Below are 24,301 nucleotides of genomic sequence, written 5' to 3'. Positions count from 1 at the left end.
GGTGCCAATGCCTGAGATGATGGGGCGTCCAGGATATCCAGGTTTATGGATCTTGGGTAGCAAATAGGGGGTGTGTCTGTGCGGATTTGTTCTTGTGCTTTGTCAGGGAGTTTCTTGAGCAGATGGTGTAGTTTCTTTTGGTAACCCTCAGTGGGATCAGAGGGTAATGGCTTGTAGAAAGTGGTGTTGGAGAGCTGCCTAGCAGCCTTTTGTTCATATTCCGACCTATTCATGATGACGACAGCACCTCCTTTGTCAGCCTTTTTGATTATGTGAGTTGTTTATGAGGCTGTGGATGGCACTGTGTTCTGCACGGCTGAGGTTATGGGACAAGTGATGCTGCTTTTCCACAATTTCAGCCCATGCACATCGGCGGAAGCACTCTATGTAGAAGTCCAGTCTGTTGTTTCGATCTTCAGGAGGAGTCCACCCAGAATCCTCCTTTTTGTAGTCTTCGTAGGAAGCTCTCTGTGGGTTGGTATGTTGTTCAGAGGTGTGTTGGAAATATTCCTTGAGTTGGAGGTGTCGAAAATAGGATTCTAGGTCATCACTCCTGCTGGTAATAGCTCACCTTACCTGATCACTCTCCTTACAGTGTGTATGGTAATACCCATTGTTTCATGTACTCTGTGTATATAAATCTCCCCACTGTATTTTCCACTGAATGCATCTGATGAAGTGAGCTGTAGCTCACAAAAGCTTATGCTCAAATAAATTGGTTAGTCGCTAAGGTGCCACAAGTACTCCTTTTCTTTACACTAGGCCAGTGGTTCTCAATCAGGGGTCTAGGACCCCCTGTGGGACCACGAGCCGGTTTTAGGAGGTCTGCCAAGCATGGCCAGAGTTACACTTGCTAGGGCCCAGGGCAGAAAGCTGAAGCCCTGCCGTGCAGGACTGCAGCCCATGGCCCTGAACCTCAACACCCGGGACTAAAGCCGAAGCCTGAGCAACTTAGGTTCCCGGTGCCTCCTGTGGCATGGGGCCCCAGGCAATTGCCCTGCTTCCTAACCCTGGCTTCTATATGGAGAAAAACAGTTGTTGTGGCACAGGTGGGCCGTGGAGTTTTTATAGCACGGGGGGGGAGGGGGGACCTCAAAAAGACAAAGATTGAGAACCTTTGCACTAGGCAGTTAAGGTTTCCTCGCTCCCACTCCAGTGCACTTTCCTCTAAGTTATAGGGCATCTTGTGGGAAAATCTCTGGAAACAATGCAGATGCCCTTCAGTGACAACGTCACTGCTAAATATGATTGGTTACTCCTGGCATGCTTTAATAATGTTTAAACAGGTAAACTGTTATACCAGCAAACTTTCCATGTATAAAACGGATATTGGAGTAATTGGTACATGTGAAGCAAAGTCTGGAGTATTTCTGATTTCTCACAGAAGGGTTCCAAAAAAGGAGAGAAGTTTCAACAAGTGGTTATTTTTGAATTCTTATTTTCTCTGTATTAACCATTTTTCATCAAGCCATCATGAACTCCTCAAATGATCTTCAAAGTTTATATCTGTGTTCTGTTTACTGCTATTTAGAAGATTTAACAAAATAAGTGTTTAAGCCGTCTGTTAAACTGAAATCTCAGCTGCTATCAGCTCAACCGTAACCTAATTAAATACTTGATCAAAAACACTGCTAGTTTCAGCATAAGAGTTCTTCACTCTATACTAGGGCTTTCAAACAATTAAAAAACATTAATCACAATAAATCGCAGTTTTAATCACATTGTTAAACAGTAAGAAAATGCCATTTATTTAAATATTTGTGGATGTTTTCTACATTTTCAAATATATTGATTTCAATTACAACACAGAATACAAAGTGTACAGTGCTCACTTTGCAAATATTTATAATAAAAATAGTATACTGTAAAAAAACAAAAGATAGTATTTTTCAGTTCATCTCAATTCAAGTACTGTAGTGCAATCTCTATCGTGAAAGTGCAACTTACAAATGTAGAATTCGTTTGTTTACATAACTACACTCAACAATGTAATACTTTAGACCCCACAAGTCCACTCAGTCCTACTTCTTGTTCAGCCCCTTGCTAAGACAAACAAGTTTGTTTGCATTTACAGGCGATAATGGTACCCACTTCTTATTTACAATGTCACCTGAAAGTGAGAACACTTGTTTGCATGGTACTGTTGTAGCCAGCATTGCCAAGTGTTTATGTGCCAGGTATGCTAAACATTCATATGTCTCATCATGCTTCGACCACCATTCCAGAGGACATGCTTCCACGCTGATGATGCTAGTTACAAAAAAAATGTTTTAATTAAATTTGTTACTGAATTCCTTGGGGGAGAATTGTATGTCTCCTGCTCCAAGCTTCTACCCGCATTCTGCCATATATTTAGTGTTATGGCAGTCTCTGATAACAACCCAGCATGTGTTGTTCAATTTAAGAACACTTTGCATTGCAGATTTGACAAAATGCAAAGGCACCAATATGAGATTTCTAAAGGTAGCTATAGCACGTGACCCAAAACGTTTAAGAATCTGAAGTGCATTCCAAAATCTGAGAGGGACGAGGTGTGGAGCATGCTGTCAGAAGTCTTAAAAGAGCAACACTCCAATGCAGAAACTACAGAAACTGAACCCCCAAAAAGAAAATCAACCTTCTGTTGGTGGCATCTGACTCAGATGATGAAAATGAATGTGCATCAGTCTGCACTGCTTTGGATCATTATCGAGCAGAACCCGTCAACAGCATAGAAACATGCCCTCTGGAATGGTGGTTGAAGCATTCAAGGGCATACAAGCATTTAACATACTTGGCACATAAAGACCTTGCAATGCCAGCTACAACAGTGCCATGCGAATGCCTGTTTTCACTTTCAAGTGGCATTGTAAACAAGAAGCAGGCAGCATTATCGCCTGTAAATGCAAACAAACTTGTTTGTCTTAGCAAGTGGCTGAACAAGAAGTAGGACTGAGTGGACTTGTGGGCTCTAAAATTTTACATTGTTTTACTGTTGAGTGCAGTTACGTAAAAAAATTAATTCTACGTTTGTAAATTGCACTTTCACAATAAAGAGATTGCACTACAGTACTTGTATGAGGTGAACTGAAAAATATTTCTTGTTTGTTTTTAGTGCAAATATTTGTAATAAAAAATATAAACTGAGCACTGTTCACTTTGTGCTGCAAAATCAAAATATTTGAAAAATGTAGAAAAACATCCAAAAATAAATTATAAATTTCAGTTGGCATTCTATTATTGTTTAACAGCGTGATTAAAATGGCAATTAATCACCATTTTTTTAATCGAGTTAATTTGTTTTGAGTTAATCACTCGAGTTAACTGCAATTAATTGACAGCCCCACTCTATACTTTACACAGATTAATTTCTATCCCTTTTCTTTCTGTGATGCTCTTCCCAAGTGTTGTTTCCTCATCAAAAACTACTGCCCAGCAAGACTAAAATGGTGAACATTTATGATAGTAAGATGCCTCTTTTGTTCGTTTCTTTCCAATTTATTTCAGCCAAATTTGTTCCTATCAAGGGAACTGCAGTCCTCTTCAATTAGAGTCCTGCTGTTCAGTGTCCTTCCAGAAGAGACAAGTGAAGTGTTCCCACAGATTTAACTGCTTCCTATTGGAGAAACATACCTTTTAAAAACTGACAATAGAGCATGGAGACACGTGGACACTTACTGTATCACCCCTCTATTATCACATATTGAACTAAGCAACACTTACCTTCAAAATGATAAGTAATCAAAGTGTCTTTACTGATATTTCATTTTATATTGCTACAGATGAACAGATTAGAATCATGAGTCTCTTTACATGTACATTCTTTTTCAGAAGTGTCTCCCCTTTGTTCACGAATCATATTTATAAAATGTCACTCACTAACCTTGAATGATGAGGTGGATGTAGCAGAATATCCACTTGCTCCAGACACCAGAGACACCATGGAGCCATGGCGCCGTAAACTTGACTCCGATCCATAGCCAGATTCAGTCTAAAAAACAAATGTAATAAGCCTTTTAATAATGAAGAAACCATGAAGGAAAATCAACATTTCCTCTAAAACTGGCCAAATAGTTACTAAGCCCATGCTACTTCCTGGTAAGTGACAAACTATTTTTACAATCAAAGCATTGCACAAAGCATGCAACTAGGATAAGGAAGGAATTTTTTGACTTTCTAGTTTGACACCACTGTTTACCCAAGATCATGATTAAGGAAAATTTACAGCTCATTCATGTTACATTATTCCCCAAAAGTGCACAGTATTTCTGGGTATATAAAATATTTGTAAAAATTTGGAGGGGCTGCACAAATTCAGCAAGAGCAATATATGAAATACAACACTGCTTTTCAACATCCAAACTGGGGTAAACCAAATATAATTTTGTCGTCAGGAAAAAAAGATTCACCATTTTTTGGACATTTAAATCCTAACACAACCAATTTACATAATATTCCACAAGGAAACTACAGTAATCTATGATTATTTGCAGGCACTAACACATAGCTTCATACTGTGAAGAGGAAAGCAGCCTCAGAGTCAACCCTTCCAACAGTTTGAATACTGCCACTTCATTCTTATGAAGGTATTATTTATCCCTGTAATTCTGGAGGAGTCAGTGGAAAAAAAGTAAAAGGTTTGTCTGCAGATTTTTATTAGTGCCCAAAAATCTCACTCAGGTACAAGATCCCATATTCTGCTAGGTGCTGTACACTACCCACACACCTGGGAAGATACAACTGCTGCACTGAAGAATTACATTCTTATTTAAGAGATGAGATACATGATAGACAGGAAACAAAAGAAAGAGAGGAAAAGGGTAATAGTAAGTTCACATGATTACATATTCGTTACCCTTTAACTTGACTTGGTGGATCTGAATTTAAAGTGATTTGTCTTGACCTATCATTAGTTCACTGATTTCTCATAGGCGTAACTGCAGAAGCAGGTTTTGAAAAGGGAACTGAAGATAGATAATAGTGGCTGTAAGTACTAATTCAAGGGCAACATTCCATGAATAAGGAGTGGCATGACAGTAAACAGTGAGAAGCAGACAAATAGGTGGTCAAAGACAATGTCTAATGTGACAAGAGAACCTCGAAACAAGTAGATAGAGACAGCATTGAGAAGGGCCTTCGAGATGAAGGCAAGAAGCTTGAATCCGAGGTGATGGAAAATGAACAGACTCTAGAAATGTTGGTGGAAATCTTTGCCATCTTGAAGTTTTCTTATAACCATATACCACTGTATGTTATGAAATGTCTCCAGCCATTGGATATTTTAGCTACTGCCATTCCCCTATGGGCAACATGCCATTGTAGACAGACCCATCATACCAACCCCTCCATACATTTATCAATCTCAGTCTTGAAGCCAGTTAGGTTCCCCTCCCCCACACTGCTTCCCTCTGAAGGCTGTTCCAGAACTTCCCTCCTCTGATGGTTAGAAAATCTCATCTAATTTCAAGCCTAAACTTGGACAATTTATATTCATTTGTTCTTGTTCCCTCATTGGTGCTTAACTTAAACTCCTCTCTCTCCCTGGTATTTTTCCCTCTGATGTATTTTAGAAAGCATTAATATCTCCCCTCAGCCTTCTTTTGGTTAGGCTAAACAAGCCAAGCTCTTTGAGTCTCCTCTCATAAGGCAGATTTTTCCATTCTTTGGATCATTCTAGTAGCCCTTCTCTGCACCTATTCCAATTTGAATTCATCTTTCTTAAACATGGGAGACCAGAATTGCATACAGTACTCCAGATGAGGTCTCACCAGTACCTTGTATAATGGCACTAATACTTCCCTGTGTCTACTGGAAATACCTCCCCTGATGCATTAGGATTGCATTAGCCTTTTTTCACAACTGCATCACACTGAGGGCTCAGTCATTTTGTGATCAACCAACAAACAGATCTGTGTCCTCCTTTGTCACTTCCAACTGATAAGTCCCCAGATTATAGCAAAATTCTTGTTGTTACCAGGATTCTTGCACTGATGCACACACATTTTGTTTCTGCTTGGCTTCATCCAGATTTCTCACCTGATTAGGTACGGTCATTTTACTCCCAATATCGCCTTTCTGACAGTCACGGTCAGTGGCATTAGCAATATCTTTCCTTTTGTTGTCCATTTCTCTACCTTCTGTTGTTCCTTTCTCAATTGCTGTATCCTTTTACTTGATTTTCCTTCCACTCAATATTAGAATCAGGTGTGAAAATTACACTAGCATCTCCCAACATCCTCCCCAAAATTCCTAGTTCAAAGCTCTTTTAATCAGTTGTGCCAGCTTCCATCCCAGAAGCCTATTATCTTCACTACCCAGGTGCAACTCACATGAGCAGACCTCTGTCCATGAATGCCTCCTAGTGGTCAGACATCCTATTTTAGCACCATTGTCTGAGCCATCTGTTGAGCATCATAATCTTGTCTTGCCTGCATTCTCCTCCTCTAGAATCCCACTGATCACCACCTGGGCCTCCATTTCTTTAAGCATCATCCCCAGCCTGGCATAGTGTTCGTTGATGCCTCCCAGTAAGAATCTAACAGTATAATTTGTTCCCACATGAAGGACAAACAGTGTATTATTTCCCACTCCCATTAGGATCTGTGATAGTCTCAGGTTCACATCCCATATCTCGGCTCACAGAAGACAACAAACCCTTCTGTTCTCTGGATCAACTCTGGTGAAGAAGCTTGTCTGTTCTTCTTAGTAGGGAATCCACACTTGTGTAGACCTGCCTCTTCATGATATGGGTGCAATTCTCTGGGCTTTCCCTTTCTGTTCTGTCTGGCTGCAGTCATCTTGTCTTCTATTCTCCCTTGCAACCTGTGAGTCACCCTCTATCCTCCTGGGCTCCAAACTCTGACTATCTCCATTGTCTCTTTCCCCCTTCTTGTGGGACTCGCCTCTCTTCTCTTCTTCCTTGCTCTCCCATCTTGGAGCAAGGCAGAGGAAAAGCCACATGCCTCCACGGGCCACTTTCTTCATCCAGAAGTCTACCCTCACAGTACCGCTGTCCAGCATGCATCTACAAGTCTAGAATTTTTTCTTCAGCCGCCTCTTTCCTTTCCTCCATCACTTGCTCAAATCCCCTTCTAAAACTTAACCATTGTTTCTTGCTGCATCTCCAAACATCGGATCTTCTCTTCCATCAGATCTATCAGGTGGCACTTCGTACAAATGAAGCACCTTTCAGGTACCCTCTCCAGAATAATATACCTCCTGCTATTTCCACATCCAGTCATCTTCATTACCTATTTTATTCTTTGCGTCTCTGTAGCTGTCATAGCCGTCCCTTCTAAACTCCTGCCAAGAGGAAGAACACACACATGCACACCCTCCCTCAAACACTGCTCACAACTCCCCCCTATATGGTGACTTCTGCGCTATTGCTGCTCCTGCGCTGCTGGCTGGCTAAGGAAGTCCCAGCCCAGAATCAAGGTTCAGATGCGATCAAAAGCTCCTTCAGTCAAAACACACTGCCCCCTACCAGACTTTGCTTGCTGGTTTGATTTCAGTTTACAACCAATCAAACAAAAGAACTCACTCACTGCCCCTAAGGAACAAGGGCTTGTCCCCCTTCTCTTCCAATAGATCTCCACTCAAGCTCCCTTGTTGGCCAGCTCCTTTGCTGCTGCTTCACATAGGGTAGGAGCATCTTCATTCAATTTTGCTTTTAAAATTTCACCTTAAATGCTGTAAACCTAAACAACATAGCATTGTTCTGTTGCAGACCAGCTTCAATGTCCAGGAAAATATAAATTATATATAAAGTAAATTAATTATATTATATTTATCATCATATCTAGAATTAGACAATTACTAACAAAAAGTGTTTTTAAAATATTATATTAGGGTCATTTTGAAAATGGTGGCCCATTTTGTTTCTTTTTATCTGGCAGTAAATTCTGTAAGGCTCTGATTTCAAAACTGAGCTATCTTTAAATGCTACTAGTAAACAAGGTGCCAAAAACATCCATCCACTTTGAACTACTGAAATTTAGTTAAAAAAAAGGGGACAGTTGGTTTCAAATTTTGTTTTAGAATCCAAGGACACAGACAAAATATGGCTATGCAAAAATTGGATCCAAATTGTCTACAGATGAATAAAGCATAACAAGTGTAAGGAGAGTTTCAGCTTTGCTTCCAAACATCCGTGGTTTTGAAGATCCAGCCAAGGTTACTAAATATTTGAGTATTGTTTTGTTGCTTAATCTAATATATATTTAAAGATGGTAACATCACTGAATAATAAACACAATTCAATTAAAGTCATTTAATAAGTCTTAATTTGCTTTGATCAAAAGCAAAACATTCCTGACTTTCCCTTATACTTTTCTGTCAAAGTTACCATTATGTTTTAGAGCCAATTTAATTAAATTTGCAGAATAAAAGCTCAAGATGAAAGAAAACTCCTTTATCCACAAACAAAAATATTTTAATTTAGAAGGAAATGCAAAAAGATACCTTTACAGCAGTACACTGTCAAATCAATTAGTTCTGCTTGTACTGTACTGGACAGCTCCATTACAACAGTTTTCCAGACTTCAAAATGGTATACAAGCAAGTGACCTACTAACTCATAATTCTAATGAAAAGCTGCTACATAAAAAGCAAGTATCTAATTTTATCTATATTTACAACCAATAAGGAGGAAGCTCAGCAGACTAAGATGCACACAACTAAAAATATGAATCACAGAAGTGTGTACATTTACAGATGGTGTTGACATAATTATTTTGCATTAGAATTATGTTTTAGTAACTATTGTAGGGAAAAAATAAAATTAGGTAAGGAAACTTGGCTAAAAGGAGAAAGGCAAAAACCAAGTATTGCTTTTTAACTGGTGTACACACAATTGTGCAGCAAGTTCCAGGTAGATGCAAGAAACTAGAATAGAACAAAAAATAATGAAAGCATGCATCATTCAAAGCCCCACCATTCCACTACTGCAACATCTAAACAAGCACAGATTACTGCTGCACTTGTCTTGCCAAGCAGATCATTATCAGCTATTCACTGAAGAAAATACTCAATTATATCGAGGTGAAAAATATCAGTATAAGCCAGATAATTCTTAATTTCCCAGGATGAAAACTGAACAAGCAGGCACAGTCCGCATGATGGACAAGTTAACAGTCACTGCTCAAAAATGAACAAATTGCCCATGGAAGTTGTATCATCGATCAATATGCAGCATTAACACACTAATGTCTAATTAGAATGCTGAACATCCAGATGCAATTTTATTAGAGTTCCACACACATACAGTAGCCTCGCAGTTACACTCAAAACTGACATTGTTAGTATACTGCAACACCATCTCCAGTTTTCTAGATCTCTTCATGGAATCCATTATCCCTTTCAGAAGTCTTTTTCATAACGATAGATGTGAAAGGCAACAAGCACATCATCAATAACTTCATGTGATTCTTCTTTGCTTGTCTAGGACTGGTGACAGCAGCAAAAAACAGATCAGGAAAGCAGCTTTCAGTAATACAACAGTAAATGTATTCAGACAATCACATTGCAGACCTCCATCACAGCACATAATGATTTGTCAGTTAAGTATTTCCTAAAGTGGGTCAATAATACTCCAGAATAAAGCATGCACTTATGGGTAACACTTCTACTTAAATAAAGCATGTTATTTCTTTCCTGGGTTTCCTCAATTGCTTTTGACGGTGCCTGGGCAGACTTGTTTTACCATATCAGTTGTCTCAATACAGATGCTTGTCCACCAAAGGAGATATTTTTCTACGAGCAATAGGCAACTCCTCACTTGCAAATATAGCCCTAGGAGTTTGGCAAAACTGAAAATGAGGAGGATACTGTGATCCTAGCCATCTTCTCTAGAATGTTTTTATGTAAAATGCTACTATTGTTGACTTCAGACTAAAAACTGAAGTATTAAAAGATGATCAAGAAAAAACAGCAAAAAGGCAAAAAAAAGAAAAGAAAACCTGGGGTGAAGGGAGATGGGGAAAAGAGCGAAGAAAAAGCAACGAAAATGGTAAAAATGGGGAAGAGCAAACAAAAAAAATTAATAAAAGGGAAATAGATGGAAGGAAGCTAGGAAAGACTGTTGGTTGGGGGTGAGTAGGAAGAGATGTGTGTGAATTCCTGTGGTCCAGTGCTTTTTCTGAAACACTGAAGATGATGCCAGGTATGCTTGGAAGCAAAGGGGAGAGAAAAGGTCAAATCTTATTTTAAATACAGGAGATCCATACATCTGGTGCCAGATGTAAGAGTTAAGGGAAGAGTGTGCCTAGAGACAGAGAAACAACTGAGCAATTTGGAAAAGCACAAGGGCGGGGGGGGGGGGCAGGAAAGAAAGAAAAAGTACAGAAAACAATCAGGTGAAAAATAAGGAATGGGAATATCCATTGTTACTGGGAGGAAGTTGTGAGGGACCTGGTAGCCTCAAAATGAGTGGACCGTGTGCACAGAGGAAAGACTAGATTGATAGAATGGGACAATGAATAAAGGGATGGGATAGCAGATACGTTTAATGGAGACCGAGAGAAGAATAGTGCATGCAAGGACATCAACAGACAGTGACAAGTTACAGAACCAGTGGGGGTTGTTTTTTATTTTAAGAACACTATTTTAAATTATTTGGAACCATCAAGTTATGCAATAGCTAACCGATGTAAATGTTTTTACCATTAACTTTAAGCTCCCTCCCAATCTTTATTACATTTACTTGCCGTGCACTGAATACACAGTTATTAGTTGCCTCACAGACTTTTCTCTGATGCTCTCATCACAATATCCAAGAGTTTAAAAAAGTTAATGAATCTTCACACCACCAATGTGAGGTAGGAAGATGTCCCTGTTTTCCAGATGGGGGAACTGAGACACAGAGAGATTAAGGTCATAATTATCAACATATCTAGTAATTTTGGGTTTCTAACTTGATACACCTAGGGTATAGTTTTCCAGAATACCTAGCATTTTTTACCACTTTAAATGTTCAAAGCACAACTCCAACTTCTGTTACCATTGTGCATGCTCAGGAATTCTGCAAATCCAGCCCCAGGTCTTTCATGCTAGGCACCAAGAAAGTGAGGAACACGATTAGTAGCCAAACTGTGAACATTTTGGTTTAAGTGACTTGCACCACACAAGAACTCTGTGGCAGAGCCAGGGATAGAAACCAATTCTCTTGGGTAGCCTTCAACTGCCTTAACTATAAGACCATTCTCTTCCCGCAGTTTATTGTCTCAGTAACTACACACTTTCTAATTTTTGCAACAAATGAGGCAAGAATCCATCAGACATCATTCACTACACAAATCTGATGCTATGCAGTGAATTAGAGAGACCCTGAAAAAGAGATCTATGTGATCATGTAACTGAAGACTGTATCATAAAGCATATGCACAACACTGCATGGGTTTAAAATCACGCATTTCCTAACTTCTTAACTCAGCAATCTTGGAGTCCTTTTAAATGTAGTCTATATAATTTCCTGTTTTTCAAAAAGCAAACTGAAAAAACATTTTCCCCACTGTAACTTGTATTGACCCTCTTAAGTCATCAGCAGGCTTAGAAGCTTCAGGTGCACAGCTCAGACTCCCAATTTGAGCTAATGGAGTAATTGACAGCAGTGTTTGGTAGGTTTCAAAGCAGCAGCCCTGTTAGTCCGTATCCTCAAAAAGAACAGGAGTACTTGTGGCACCTTAGAGACTGTTTGGTAGTCATCCATTTTTAAATCAGCAGGTCTAGATAGCTTACACCTAAGAGTTGGTGAGGAGAGCTCTGGCCCACTGATGTTCATTTTTAATAAATCTGTGAAGAGTGGGGCAATTCCAGAAGACTGGATGAATGCTAATGTTGGGTCAGTATTCAAAAAGGGCCAGCAGGATGACTTGGTTAACTACAGGCCAGTTAGCCAGACATCAATGCTGGGGAAAATAATGGAAAAGCGAATAAGCGATTCAAGTGAAATGAATTAAAGACCGTAATATAAATAATGGCAGTGAACATTATTTTACAGAAAATAGGACGTGTCAAATTTTGAGAAGATTACAAGTTTATCTGATAAAGTAACTGCACAGATGTAATCTAGAAGTTAGTAAAGTATCTGACTTAGTGACACATGCCATTCTGATCAAAAATTATTGTACAGTACTATTAATAAAGCACACATTAATGGATCAAGAACTAGCTAACTGACAGATTTCAAAAACCAATCCTCAATGGGAAATCAAATGGTGGTGTTCCTAGTGGGGTCCCATTGGGATTGGTACTAGGCCTAATACTATTCAAAATTTTTATCAATAATATGAAAGTAAATAAATCACTGTTGATAAAACTGGTGGATGATAAAGATTGGCAGAGCGGTAATAAAGAAGACAGGGAAATCTTATAGAGCAGAGGTTCTCAAAATTTTCTTATTGCATACCCCGTTACAGATCTACCAGCTGCCTGAGTACCTCTACCCTTCTCATCACTGATACTTTGAGTGTTCTTAACACTACCTGTCTTTAGTCTTCCATCCATGATCGAGTTGGTGGGCAACTGAACCCACGCTTTACAGTGATGGGAGGTGAGGGCTCTGTACATCAATGTTTCAGTGTGTCAATATTCTCATTGGTACATCTTTAAGTAAATTAACTACTGTACTTTATATAACAAATTCCCACAAAGTTTTAAAGCTTCGTCTGATTAGCCTATTATGAAAATGCAATAAATAAACAAACAAACCCCCCCGATTACATAATTTCTCCCGCATACCCACCAGAGATGTGTCACATACCACAGTTTGAGAACCTCTGATGTAGAGCAATCTAGATTACTTGGTAAACTAGTCCCATTCAAACAAAATGTGTTTTAATACAATTACAATGTGTTTTACATACATCTAGGAAGAAGGAATGCAGGCCATATCTACAGAATGGGGGACTATATCCTGGAAAACAGTGATTCTGAAAAACTTCTAGGGATTACAGTGATAAGCAACTGAACACGAGCTTCCAGTGCTTACTTTTCTACTAGTGTTCTCAGAAATGGTTAATTTTTTTTGCTGAAACTTTCAAAAAAAATTCAGTTTGAGGTACAATGATGGGGGTGTTCACCCCGAAGGGGTTAATGGAGGCCAGATAGGCCAATTAACTTATTTGCCTACAAAAGGGAGAATTAAGGCTGAGAGAAAAGCCCTAATCAGGGGAAGCTCACTTGTGTGGGAAAAGGCAGCACTTCTATAAAGCCAGGACCAGGTCATGAAGAGGGAGCACTGTGAGTTCCAAGGGGGAGAGAAGGAGAGAGAGAGAGAGGGTGTGCAGCAGCAGGGAGCCTCAGACCTGGAAAGAGCTGAATCCCGAGAGCAACCAGGGGCCTTTAGTGGCAACTAGACCCTGTGACAGGCAGACACCTGGCATGGAAAATTTCAGTCCAAACTGTTATAGTTTGGCCAAGCTATAAGCAACTGAACTCATACTTCTAATGAAAAGTGTTAGGTAACCTTGACTACAGGTATAACTACCAGCATCACCTATAAGAATACATATTTAAATTGAATTTAGAGTGTCCACACAGGGCTCTGCACTGGTTCAACTAGGTCAGTTTAGATCTCTACTTTTCCCTTACTTTCAACCTCAAACAGGTTGAAGGCAAGGGATGTTCAGATTTAGTTATTAAAACTGAGGAAACCCTCTGATCATTATTTGTGCTTGCAACAATTTAGAGAGAGTATCCAGACACACTGGCATAAGTGTATTGGGGCATCCACATATAGTGCACCTTAGAGGCACTGCTGAACCAATCCTTTTAGAATACGTAAATAGCTAGACTGTCCTTCACCCAGCTGCTGAAGCCTCCAGCTGTGCCTCCTCTCACCTCTTCCAACTTTCTACAGGGTGATTTTATAAATACAAAAATCTGGTATAATGAAATCTGAAAAAGCCAACAACGGTTACCTACCTTTAGTAACTACTGTTCTTCGAGATGTGTTGCTCATGCGCCTTCCATTCTAGTGTGCACGTGCCCACATGCACCACTGTTGGAGTTTTTTGCCTTAGTGGTATCCATAAGGCCATCTGTGGCGCCCTCTGGAGTGCTGCGCTCATGCGCCAGTATATGAGGTGCCACCAGCCCTATGCCCTCAGTTCCTTCTTACTGGCAACTCTGACAGAGGGGTACGAGGGCGGGTAATGGAATGGACATGAGCAACTGTCAAATATAAAGGGAAGGATAAACATCTTTAAAATCCCTCCTGGCCAGAAGAAAAACCCTTTCACCGGTAAACGTTTAAGAAGCTAGGATAACCTCGCAGGCACCTGAACAAAATGACCAATGAGGACACGAGATACTTTCAAAGCTGGAGAGAGGGAGAAATAAAGGTTCTCTCTGTCTGTGTGATGCTTTTGCCAGGAACAGAAAAGGAATGGAGTCTTAGAACTTAGTAAGTAATCTAGCTAGATATGTGTTAGATTCGGTTTTGTTTAAATGGCTGATAAAATAAGCTGTGCTGTATGGAATGGATATTCCTGTTTCTGTGTTTTTTTGTAACTTAAGGTTTTGCCTAGAGGGACTCTCTATGTTTTGAATCGGATTACTCTGTAAGGTATTTACTATCCTGATTTTACAGGAGGTGATTCTTTTACTTTTTTTCTTCAATTAAAATTCTTCTTTTAAGAACCTGATTGCTTTTTCATTGTTCTTAAGATCCAAGGGTTTGGGTCTGTGTTCACTTATGCAAATTGGTGAGGATTTTTATCAGGCCTTCCCCAGGAAAGGGGGTGTAGGGTTTGGGGAGGATTTTTGGGGGGAAAGACATTTCCAAGTGGGCTCTTTCCCTGTTATATATTTGTTAGACGCTTGGTGGTGGCAGCAATAAAGTCCAAGGGCAAAAGGTAAAATAGTTTGTACCTTGGGGAAGTTTCAACCTAAGCTGATAAAAATAAGCTTAGGGGGTTTTCATGCAGGTCCCCATATCTGTACCCTAGAGATCAGAGTGGGGAAGGAACATTGATAGCAACACATCTCAAAGAACAATTATGAAAGTAGGTAACAGTTTTTCTTCGAGTGCTTGCTCATGTCGATTCCATTCTAGGTGACTCACAAGTGAAGTATCCTTGGAGGTAGGCTTGGAGTTCATAGTCGTGTGGCTTGCAATACTGCTCTATTGAAACCAGCATTGTCCTGCGCTTGCTGGGTGATCGCATAATGGGACGCAAACATATGGATGGACAACCAGGTACTGGCGCTGCAGGTATCCTGAATCGGCATGTGGGCCAGGAAGGCAGCCGACAAGGCTTGCGCCCTGGTTGAATGGGAGGTTACGATGGTGGCATTTTCGCCTGTTCATAGCAAAACCCGATACAGGTAGTGATTCACGACAAAATTCTCTGAGCAGACACAGGAAGGGCCTTCATTCTATCTGCTACTGTGATTGAAGAGCTGCGTCGACTTATAGCTTGGTCCTTTCGATATAAAAGACTATCGCTCTCCTAATGTCCAGAGAGAGTAGTCTGCATTCCTCATCTGACTTATGAGGCTCTGGGAAAAAAAACTCATAAGGAAACAACCTGGTTAGTATGAAACTGCAAAACTACCTTGAGGCAGGAATGCTGGGTGCGGCCGCAGCTGAACTGTGTCCTTACAGAACACTGTGTAGGGAGGCTCCAAGGAGAGTGCTCTAATCTCAGAGACCCTATGGGCTGAAGTTATTGCCAACTTCCATGACAGCAGAAGGAGGGAACAAACAGCCAATGGCTCGAAGGGAGGACCCGTGAGCCTTGACAGTGCAAGATTCAGGTCCCAAGGAGGGACAGAGTCACGGACTTGAGAATAGAGCCACTCCAGACCTTTTAGAAACCAGACTGTCACGTCATGAGCAAAGACTGACCTGCCTTGGAACGGAGGGTGGAAGGTTAAAATAGTGGCCAAGAGAACCTTGATGGTTGAAAGAGACAAGCCCTGGAGCTTGAGATGCAGACGATAGTCCAGGATCAACTTTAGCGAGGCCTGTTCGGGACGAAGATCTTGGTCCGAAGCCCAACACGTGAACTGTTTTCATTTGGCCAGGTAGGTCACTCCAGTGGAGGGCTTCCTGCTGCCCAACAAGACCTGTTAAACACAGACCAAGCACTCCTGTTCCTCCGCATTCAAGCATGCAACAGCCAAGCTGTCAGGTGCAGAGCAGCCAGATTCAGGTGCAGTAGCCAGCTGTGTTTCTGGGAAGGCAGGCCCAGCCAGAGCGGCAGCTGTAGCAGAGCCGCTACTGAGAGGTCCAGGAGTGTGTCGAACCAATGTTGGCAATGCCAACCCAGAGATATCAAGATTACCCTCGCCTTGTCCTGCTTGATCTTCGTGAGGACTCTGTGGATTAATAGTGCTGGTGGGAAGGTGTACAGTAGAGACCACGGGAGCAAGAAGGCATCGGACAGCGAGCCTCTGTCGATCCTGCGAATTAAGCAGAATATGTGGCACTTCCTATTCTGTCTGGACAAGAATAAGTCCACCTGGGGAGTCCCCCACCCCTGGAGCCGACCACCTCTGGAGGGAGTGACCACTTGTGGTGAGACGAGACGGTCCTACTGAGGTGATCTGCTAACATGTTCCTGGCCCCCGAAAGGTACACCGCCACAAGATGAACGGCATGCTGCACACAAAAGACTCACAACCAGAGAGCTTCTCCTTGCTTGTTGATATAAAACATAGCAGCGGTATTGTCCATCAGGACCTGGACCACCTGGCCCTCAGGCGAAGCAGGAAAGCTAAGCGTAGCACTCAGAGCTCTCTGACATTTACAGAGAGATCAATCGTCTTGCGACCAATGACCTTATGTGTCGAGATTGCGGAAGTGAGCTCCGCAACCAAGGTCTTAGGCACTGGAGACCAGAGTTACAGATGGGGCTGTGATCGGACCTCCCTCCAACACAGAGCTGGGATCCAACCACCATTCCAGTCACTGTGTTCCAGCACCCTGACTACGCAGTCCAGATCATGCCTGGCGCCATACACTTTGTAAACACTCTCGGGGCAGACGAGAGGCTGAAAAGTAGTGCCGTGACATGGAAATGGCACTGGCCCACCGCAAAATGCAGGAACTGCCTCTGCCCCTAGAAAATGGAAATATGAAAGTATGCATCCTTCAAATTGAAAGCAGTGTACCTGTCTCCTGGATCCAAAGAGGGGATAATGGAGACTAGAGAGACCATGCAAACCTTCATCTTACTGAGATATTTTTTGAAGTGGTACAGATCCCAAAAGCAAAAGGGAGCTTCAGACCCATTCTGGATTAGGAAACAATTGGGAGTAGAATCCTTTCCCCTTCATGTCTCAAGGGACCTCCTTTACTGCTCCCACCTGCAGGAGGGCTTCCACCTCCTGAATGAGCAGTTGCTCATGAGAAGGGTCCCTAAAGGGGGGAGGGAGGAAGGGGCAGTCGAGAACTGCAGAGTATAGCCCATGGACACATTGCTGAGCACCCAACTGTCCAATATTATCTGAAAACATGCTGACAAAACGGACGGGGCACAATTGGTTGAGGAATAAGGTAGGAGTCAGATCCTAGAGTCCGACTGGAGCACCGTCCTTGTGCGCACCATCAAACGCCTGTCTTGAACCCCCTTGATGTCTTGCAGGGCTGGACTGGGCAGGCAAATGGGAGGAAAAGGGGCAATGGTATTTTTAAACCCCCTTGTGTCTCCCTTTTGTTCTGAAGGTACTTTGCCCAGGAGGCCCACAGGACCTGGGTGACCTGGCTGGAACCGCTTTAGGCCAAGAGAGCATAGCGTGGCCCGAGAGCCTTTCAGCCCATGCAGCCTCCCATCTGTCTGCTCCGAGAAGAGTGCATTCCCTTTGAATAGAAGGTCCTTGATGAAGGAGTACATTTCTTGGGACAGACCAGAGGACTGCAACCACAAACTGCGCCTCATCACTATGGCCGAGGCAACCACTCTGGCCGCTGAGTCAGCAGTGTCCCAGGCCATCTGGAGGGAGCCCCTCGTGACTGTCTTGCCCTCTTTCAGAATGGCCACAAACTCCTGGCCAAGGTCCTGCATCAAGGAGTTCTTGAACCTATTGAGGGAGTCCCACAAATTAAAGTTATACCTCCCCAGCGAGGCCTGAGGGTTGGACACCTTGAACTGGAGACTGGCTGTTGAATAAATGTTTTGTCCAAAAAGGTCCCATCTTCGTGTGTCCTTATTTTTAGGCATGGTGCTTGCCTGTCCCTTTCATTAGCCACTGAAACTACAAGCAAGCTGGGGCGGGGTGGAGGGGGGAATGCAGAGGTACTCAAGCCCCTTGGCAGGGACATAATATTTCTTTTCTGCCCGCTTGGACATGGGTGGGATGGAAGAAAGGGTTTGCCCCAATGTCTTAGCAATCTGTAATACCCCTTCATGAACTGGCAGAGCAACCCATGTCGGGGCTGCCGCCATCAAAACATCAAACAGGGTGTCCGATGGCTCCGCCAGTTCCTCAGTCTTCAGATCTAGATTGGATGTCACCCTATTAAGTAGGGCTTAGTGTTCCATCAAGTCCTCAGGAGGGCTTGCATGCAAGGGCCCCTCTACTGCCTTGTCCGGTGACAAGGATGACAATGGCACCATAGGGGGAGGGCCTGGGGCACTTTCCTCCATCAGGGAGGGTTCATGGGGTGTTTGCACCTCTCCTTCCATACCTGCATCGGACTCGGTGTCATGTTCTAACCTCAGTGCCAGCACTGCAGGGGGATGCTTCTCTGAGGCAGCCAGGGAGGGGTGGTGAGAGTACGACACTGGCATCATAGGAGGCCCCATGGATTCCAACAGGGCCACTGAGTTGGCCAGTGGCCCTGCTGCCACGCTACCATCGTCAGTGCCACGCTGGACTCTGGAGCCCAAGGAGAACGCTGTTTCCATAGTGAGAGGCTGAACTCCCGCTCCGACCCAGACAAGTCATCCCTTGGGGAATGGGGTGTGTGTGTGTGTGGCGTGGAGGCTTGCCTCTGTCGGCTGACCAGAGGAACGGAGGGCTGGTGCCGAGGCTCCCGTGACTGATGCCTCTCTGGGGAACAGTGCCAGGGCGATGGGGACCGGCACACTGTCCGGGGGACGAAGACCTGCACTGGGACGTTGGTTGACACAAAGTGGGCTGGTACCAGGGATGCGGAGACCAGTGCCTCAATGTAGACAATCCGCACCTTGTTGGTGGGGACCGCGAGCGCAGTGCTGGTGACCTGGGATGTGTGGCCAGGGACTGTGGTTGCAGAGTCAGGGATCGACCCCTCTGCTCCACTGCCCTCTGAGGTGGGCTGGCTTGCCCTTTGTTTGGGGAGCCTTAGCTAAATCAGATGTTGCATGTGGTGTAGGTGGTGCCGGAAGGGCCATAAGGTTCCTAACTGCCTGGAAGACTTTGGGCGTCGAAGGCACTAACAAGTACTGGGGTTCCCTACCACTCCCAGGAGTCAGAGTTGGATCCCTGGGCAGGCTGAAGGGTCCAGTCAAGGAGGTACCCCCATGGATCTCAGGGGTGGGCAGGCGGCCTGAACAGGGTCCTTTGCCAGACACCCTATACCCCTCTATACTTGGACACCAGCAGGCGGGGGGTGGTGGGGGGGGGAGAGTAGGAAGGAGCGGTGCCGGGAGGAACTAGGTGCTGGCAGAGCACTCCGCACCAAATGCCTATATACTATGCATTGACTCAGAGCAGGAAGGCTCAGAAGCTGGGTGAAGTGTCTCTCTCGATGGAGAGCTTTAAGTGTTCTGTTCTTTTTGGATCCTCAGCTTAAAGTTCTTGCAGATTCTGTACTTCTTTCACGTACGACTCCCTCAAACACTTTAGGCAACTGCTGGGGGGGCCACTAACCAGCATAGGCTGACCGCATGAGGAACAAAGATTGAAGCCTGGAACCAGGGCATGCCCCGCAGCGGGACAAAGTCCCTGCTAGGACTCTAACTAAACAAAAACTTAACTATCTGACACCTATGTACAAAAGAAACAGTCAAGAGGCTGTAAGAACCATTATCACACTTGCAAAGAAAGAGGAAGGCGCTTCGACCAATCATCACAGGCGGTAAGAAGGAACTGAGAGGGCATAGGGCTGGCGGTGCCTCATATACCGGTGCATTAGCATGGCACTCCAGAGGGCACCATAGCCAGCCCCTACGGATACCTCTGAGGCAAAATATTCTGACAACGGTGCACATGAGCAAACACACACCTAAAATGGAATCAACATGAGCAAGCAATCAAAGAACATGGGAATAGTGTAAAATAAATGGAATTTGGGATACAAAATGAATACCACAATAGCCACTGCACTATCATGCATTAAGCAAACAGACAGAATCATTTAATTTATTGAAGCAGCTGCGGAATTTCTAGTTTTCTGCATTAATGTTGTGAAAAGCAGCACATGTCACAGATTTGAGGAGTTCAATTTGCCACTGAGTATATTAAGCCTTGCTTATGGTTAAGGACAGTAAATGGGAAAAGCTATTTCTGACTAACAAGAATATATTCTGCATATTGAACATAAATGTTAATATTTTAAAGCAACTGTTTTGACTGTGGTCTTAGGATCACTTGTGGACAGGGTCGGAAAGTGTTTTTTTGCTTGCAGTTGCTAAACCATATTAAAAACTAAACATACATTAAATATTGGACACACGGCCAGAAAGGGTTAAGCAGCTTGCAGGCTAAATGACCAAGATTCAACCTTTAGAGAGTTAGAAAAGTATATAAATGGTAATTAGGGCCATTCCATGTTAGGTAGGCTAGAACTTTGCAATGCAAATCTGTATTGTTAAAGAATTAGGTGATACTAATCGTATGTGTTTATTTATATCTCGTTAGATGTTAGCCATGTAAACAGATCATTCCTGTCCATTACTATAGCTTTTGATTCAGAAATCAAAAGGAAATATTAACATTTAGAGGACACGTGAGTGAACTAATATCGTATATGTCTCTTTAAAGTTTGTGGTAAACAGAATATGAACTGCTTAATGGATAAATTACCCTATGTTAATCCATGCAGTTAATTACCGGTGATGTTTGGGAACCAGAAGATTACATAAAAGGTCTATTGTTCAGTCAAGGACCCTATGCTGCCCAGGAACTATACAAAAAAGTCTTGGGACCTGATCCTTTTTCTCTTGAATGTGCTTATGCTTTATCAAGGGAAGCAATGAGCTGCAAGATTGGGATCTCCAACTTAATTTGGAGTACCCTGGTATGGAACATAGAATTAATCCATAAATTCAGACCAAAGAACTCTTTGCAACTCTAAAGCTCACCATCTCTACTATGAAATTGATCTCAGAACTGTACTCATGGCTGTATGCATAATAATCATTTAATGAATAATCTTTTTTTCTTTTTAAATAAATTTTAGTTTAGTTAATAAGAATTAGTTGTAAGCGTGTATTTGGGTAAGCTCTGAAATATTCATTAACCTGGGAGGTAATGTGCCTGGTCCTTTGGGAGTGGAAGAACTTTCATATTTGACTTGGAGGTTGGGAGGGAGCCCAAGGCTGGGTTGCTATAAGGGAACTGTGTTTTTTGCTTCTGTGCAACCAGTAAGGTATTATTGAAGAGGTTTTGTGCTGTCTTGGTAAAGCTAAGTATTGAAATATCCACCAGCTTTGGGGATTGTCTGCCCAATTCTTTGCAGTTGCCCTACTTGAGTAACCTCAGTGTAGGCCCCACCCGAGACCCTGGTCACAATATCAAAAGCAGTTGGTTACATGGAAATGTGCGGTAGGTGTGATATGCAATTACAAATAGGATCGAAGGCTATTTATGATCATCAAGAATGGGCACAGAGGTCCCAAAGACAGCCTTAAAATGTGTCAGTTGAACCTGTTTTAAAGGACAGTTTCTATGAAGTGTCCATTAGATGGCATCAAACGTGCAGTGTGTCAGATAGGGTGCATAATACAAAAAATAAGCTAGATATTAGCCAGTTCTATCCATATCAAGTGAGCAATACAGAGAAAGACCTGAAGTGGAACACAGTTCCTTCAAACACTAGCAGGAAATGGAACATTGAAACTAACAGATTGGGGAGTAAGTTATAAAATACATTTTTAGATATTCAGCTATTGCTACATTTCCACTTCAAGTCTTTCTCTGTGTTGCTCTCTTGATATGGATAGTACTGTCTGATATCCAACTTGTTTTTATCCCTCAGAAGAGCAACATTTCATCCGGACACACTGAACATTTTAATGCCATCTAATGGACACCTCTTCGAAATGGTCTTCTAAAATGAGTTCACTAATTGACACATTTGAATGTATTCAAGATAGTTGTAGCCTGGTTGGTCCCAGGATATTAGAGCAACAAGATGGATGAGGTAATATCTTTTATTGGACAACTTCTGCTGGTGAGAGAGACAAGCAAGAGACACACAAAGCTCTTCTGCAGTCTCACCAGCAGAAGCTGGTCCAATAAAAGAAATATATTACCTCACTCACTTTGTCTGACACATTTTAAGACTGTATACAGGACCTCCATGCCCATTCTTGATTACCACAACAGCCTTCAGTCCTTTTTGTAATTGCATATAATCCCTGTAGCACTTTTCCATGTAATCAATTGCTTTTGTTATTTAACATTTTTTTAGCCTTTAATGTGGTTTAGCAGCTGGAAACAAACGAACAAACAAAAAGCACCTTCCGACCAGCCAGCTAGCTACAGACTAACAAGTTATCCTAAGACCACACTCAGAACAATTGCTCTAAAATATTAACATTTATGTGAAGTGGATGGCAATGAACCCCCACAAACTGTTTCATCACTACTTTAAAGATGGATTTTTTGGTAAATATTTACCCTAATAGTTGTCTCTGCAAAGACAAAAAGTAAAAAAGCAAATATGCAATAATCAAGTGTTATGATAGGCATTCTTAAATTAGATAGATCAACAAAGGACTTTACAAGCAGTATAACTCTCTCAATGGGAGAGAAAAGGAGTACTAGTGGCACCTTAGAGACTAACGAATTTATTAGAGCATAAGCTTTCGTGAGCTACAGCTCTCTTCATCGGATGCATCAGAGCTGTAGCTCACGAAAGCTTATGCTCTAATAAATCTGTTAGTCTCTAAGGTGCCACAAGTACTCCTTTTCTTTTTACGGATACAGACTAACTCGGCTGCTACTCTGAAACCTGTCAATAGGAGAGGTCACACTTAAGAGTGGCTCTTTCCTCTACTAATGGGCAGACCTAAGAGGTGTGCGTGTTTACTGCAGCCATTGAGCTAAGAAACCTGGTACTTCAGGTCATGCAGGAGAAAAATGCTTTCAGATCCAAGGTACTGGAAGATAATTAGATGGCATTTCTGTTCAAAAACAGTTAAGGATACCTCAGTGCAGCACCCTCCCACTGCCACGCAATATAAAGCATTGTGGAACAAAGGAATTGGTATATCCTTAAGTCTTAGTAATGGAAACGAATAGGCAGAAAAAGCAATTGAAATATCAACACACTTGAAGAGCTAAAAAGAGACAAATAAGAGCATTTAAATGATCTTAAATTAAGACTAGTAGCTGAGAACTTAAATGCGAATCCTAGTGATGATTGCACCTGGTGATATTCTAAACAAAAGAGCTTGCAACTGTTTCCACTGCTTCACAGACAACAGATATTCTAAGCTTCAGAGTGATGTTTGGGTTTATTGTGTCCACTAGTGGTGCTGATTTGTGTGAGAGTTGAGTTGTGCTGGGAGAGTTGTGTGGATTTGTGCAGATGGGGTCTGTGCTGCAGTGAAGGGCTGTGTGTTTGGCATTGTGTATGGTGGTTGTGTCATCCTTTGGGTGGCTGTGTTGCAAACTGGATGCTGATTTGTGTGAGTGGCGACTGAGGGTGTGTGCTGCAGTGAGGGGCTAGGTTTCAGGTTGCGTGTGTTGGTTGTGTTGTGCGTGGGTTGTTTTGTGCTGGAAGAGATGTCTGCATAGCAAATGAGATGTGTGCACTGTGGTAAGGGACAGCGTTTGGTTAATATGGATGCTAGTTTTGTGGGTGCGTGACCCTATGCCCCATATTCTTCAGAGATATGATGATATGAATATGGCATAACTAAGCTATATTTTATGGAAGATGGGTCATGTTAGATATCATTGGAAATGTTATGATTTACTGAATGTGATTATCCTGTTTGTATGTATCATTATATATCAATTACAAAAGTGCTTGCACCTGGGGAATGCCCAGACAGTAGGCAATCAGCCTGGATGGGCCATTAGGAAGGACAATAGGACTTTGAAGATGCTAATCTCCCTCCTTCCTGAGAAGTTTCCTGGGATGCTGCTTTAACACTTCAATGTCAGGTGACCATGTCACCTGGTACTAGACTCCATCTTGGACATCTAGTGTATTTCCATT

General features: G+C 42.3%; 1 protein-coding gene across 7 annotated transcripts in view; it reads right to left on the bottom strand.

Annotated features, from left to right (window-relative positions):
* Positions 1-24,301, bottom strand: part of CERT1 (ceramide transporter 1) — a 166,251-nt gene that overhangs the window by 63,766 nt on the left and 78,184 nt on the right. For all 7 annotated transcript variants that reach the window (XM_077817042.1, XM_077817045.1, XM_077817040.1 and 4 more), the window contains exon 4: positions 3,863-3,970. In XM_077817042.1, the coding sequence (XP_077673168.1) occupies positions 3,863-3,970 (108 nt within the window). The remainder of the gene's footprint in view (positions 1-3,862; positions 3,971-24,301) is intronic.

This window comes from Eretmochelys imbricata, chromosome 5, assembly GCF_965152235.1.
Source record: "Eretmochelys imbricata isolate rEreImb1 chromosome 5, rEreImb1.hap1, whole genome shotgun sequence".
Lineage (NCBI taxonomy): Eukaryota > Metazoa > Chordata > Testudines > Cheloniidae > Eretmochelys > Eretmochelys imbricata.
The sequence above is the reverse complement of the archived record's forward strand: the minus strand, read 5'-3'. Positions and strand labels throughout refer to the sequence as shown.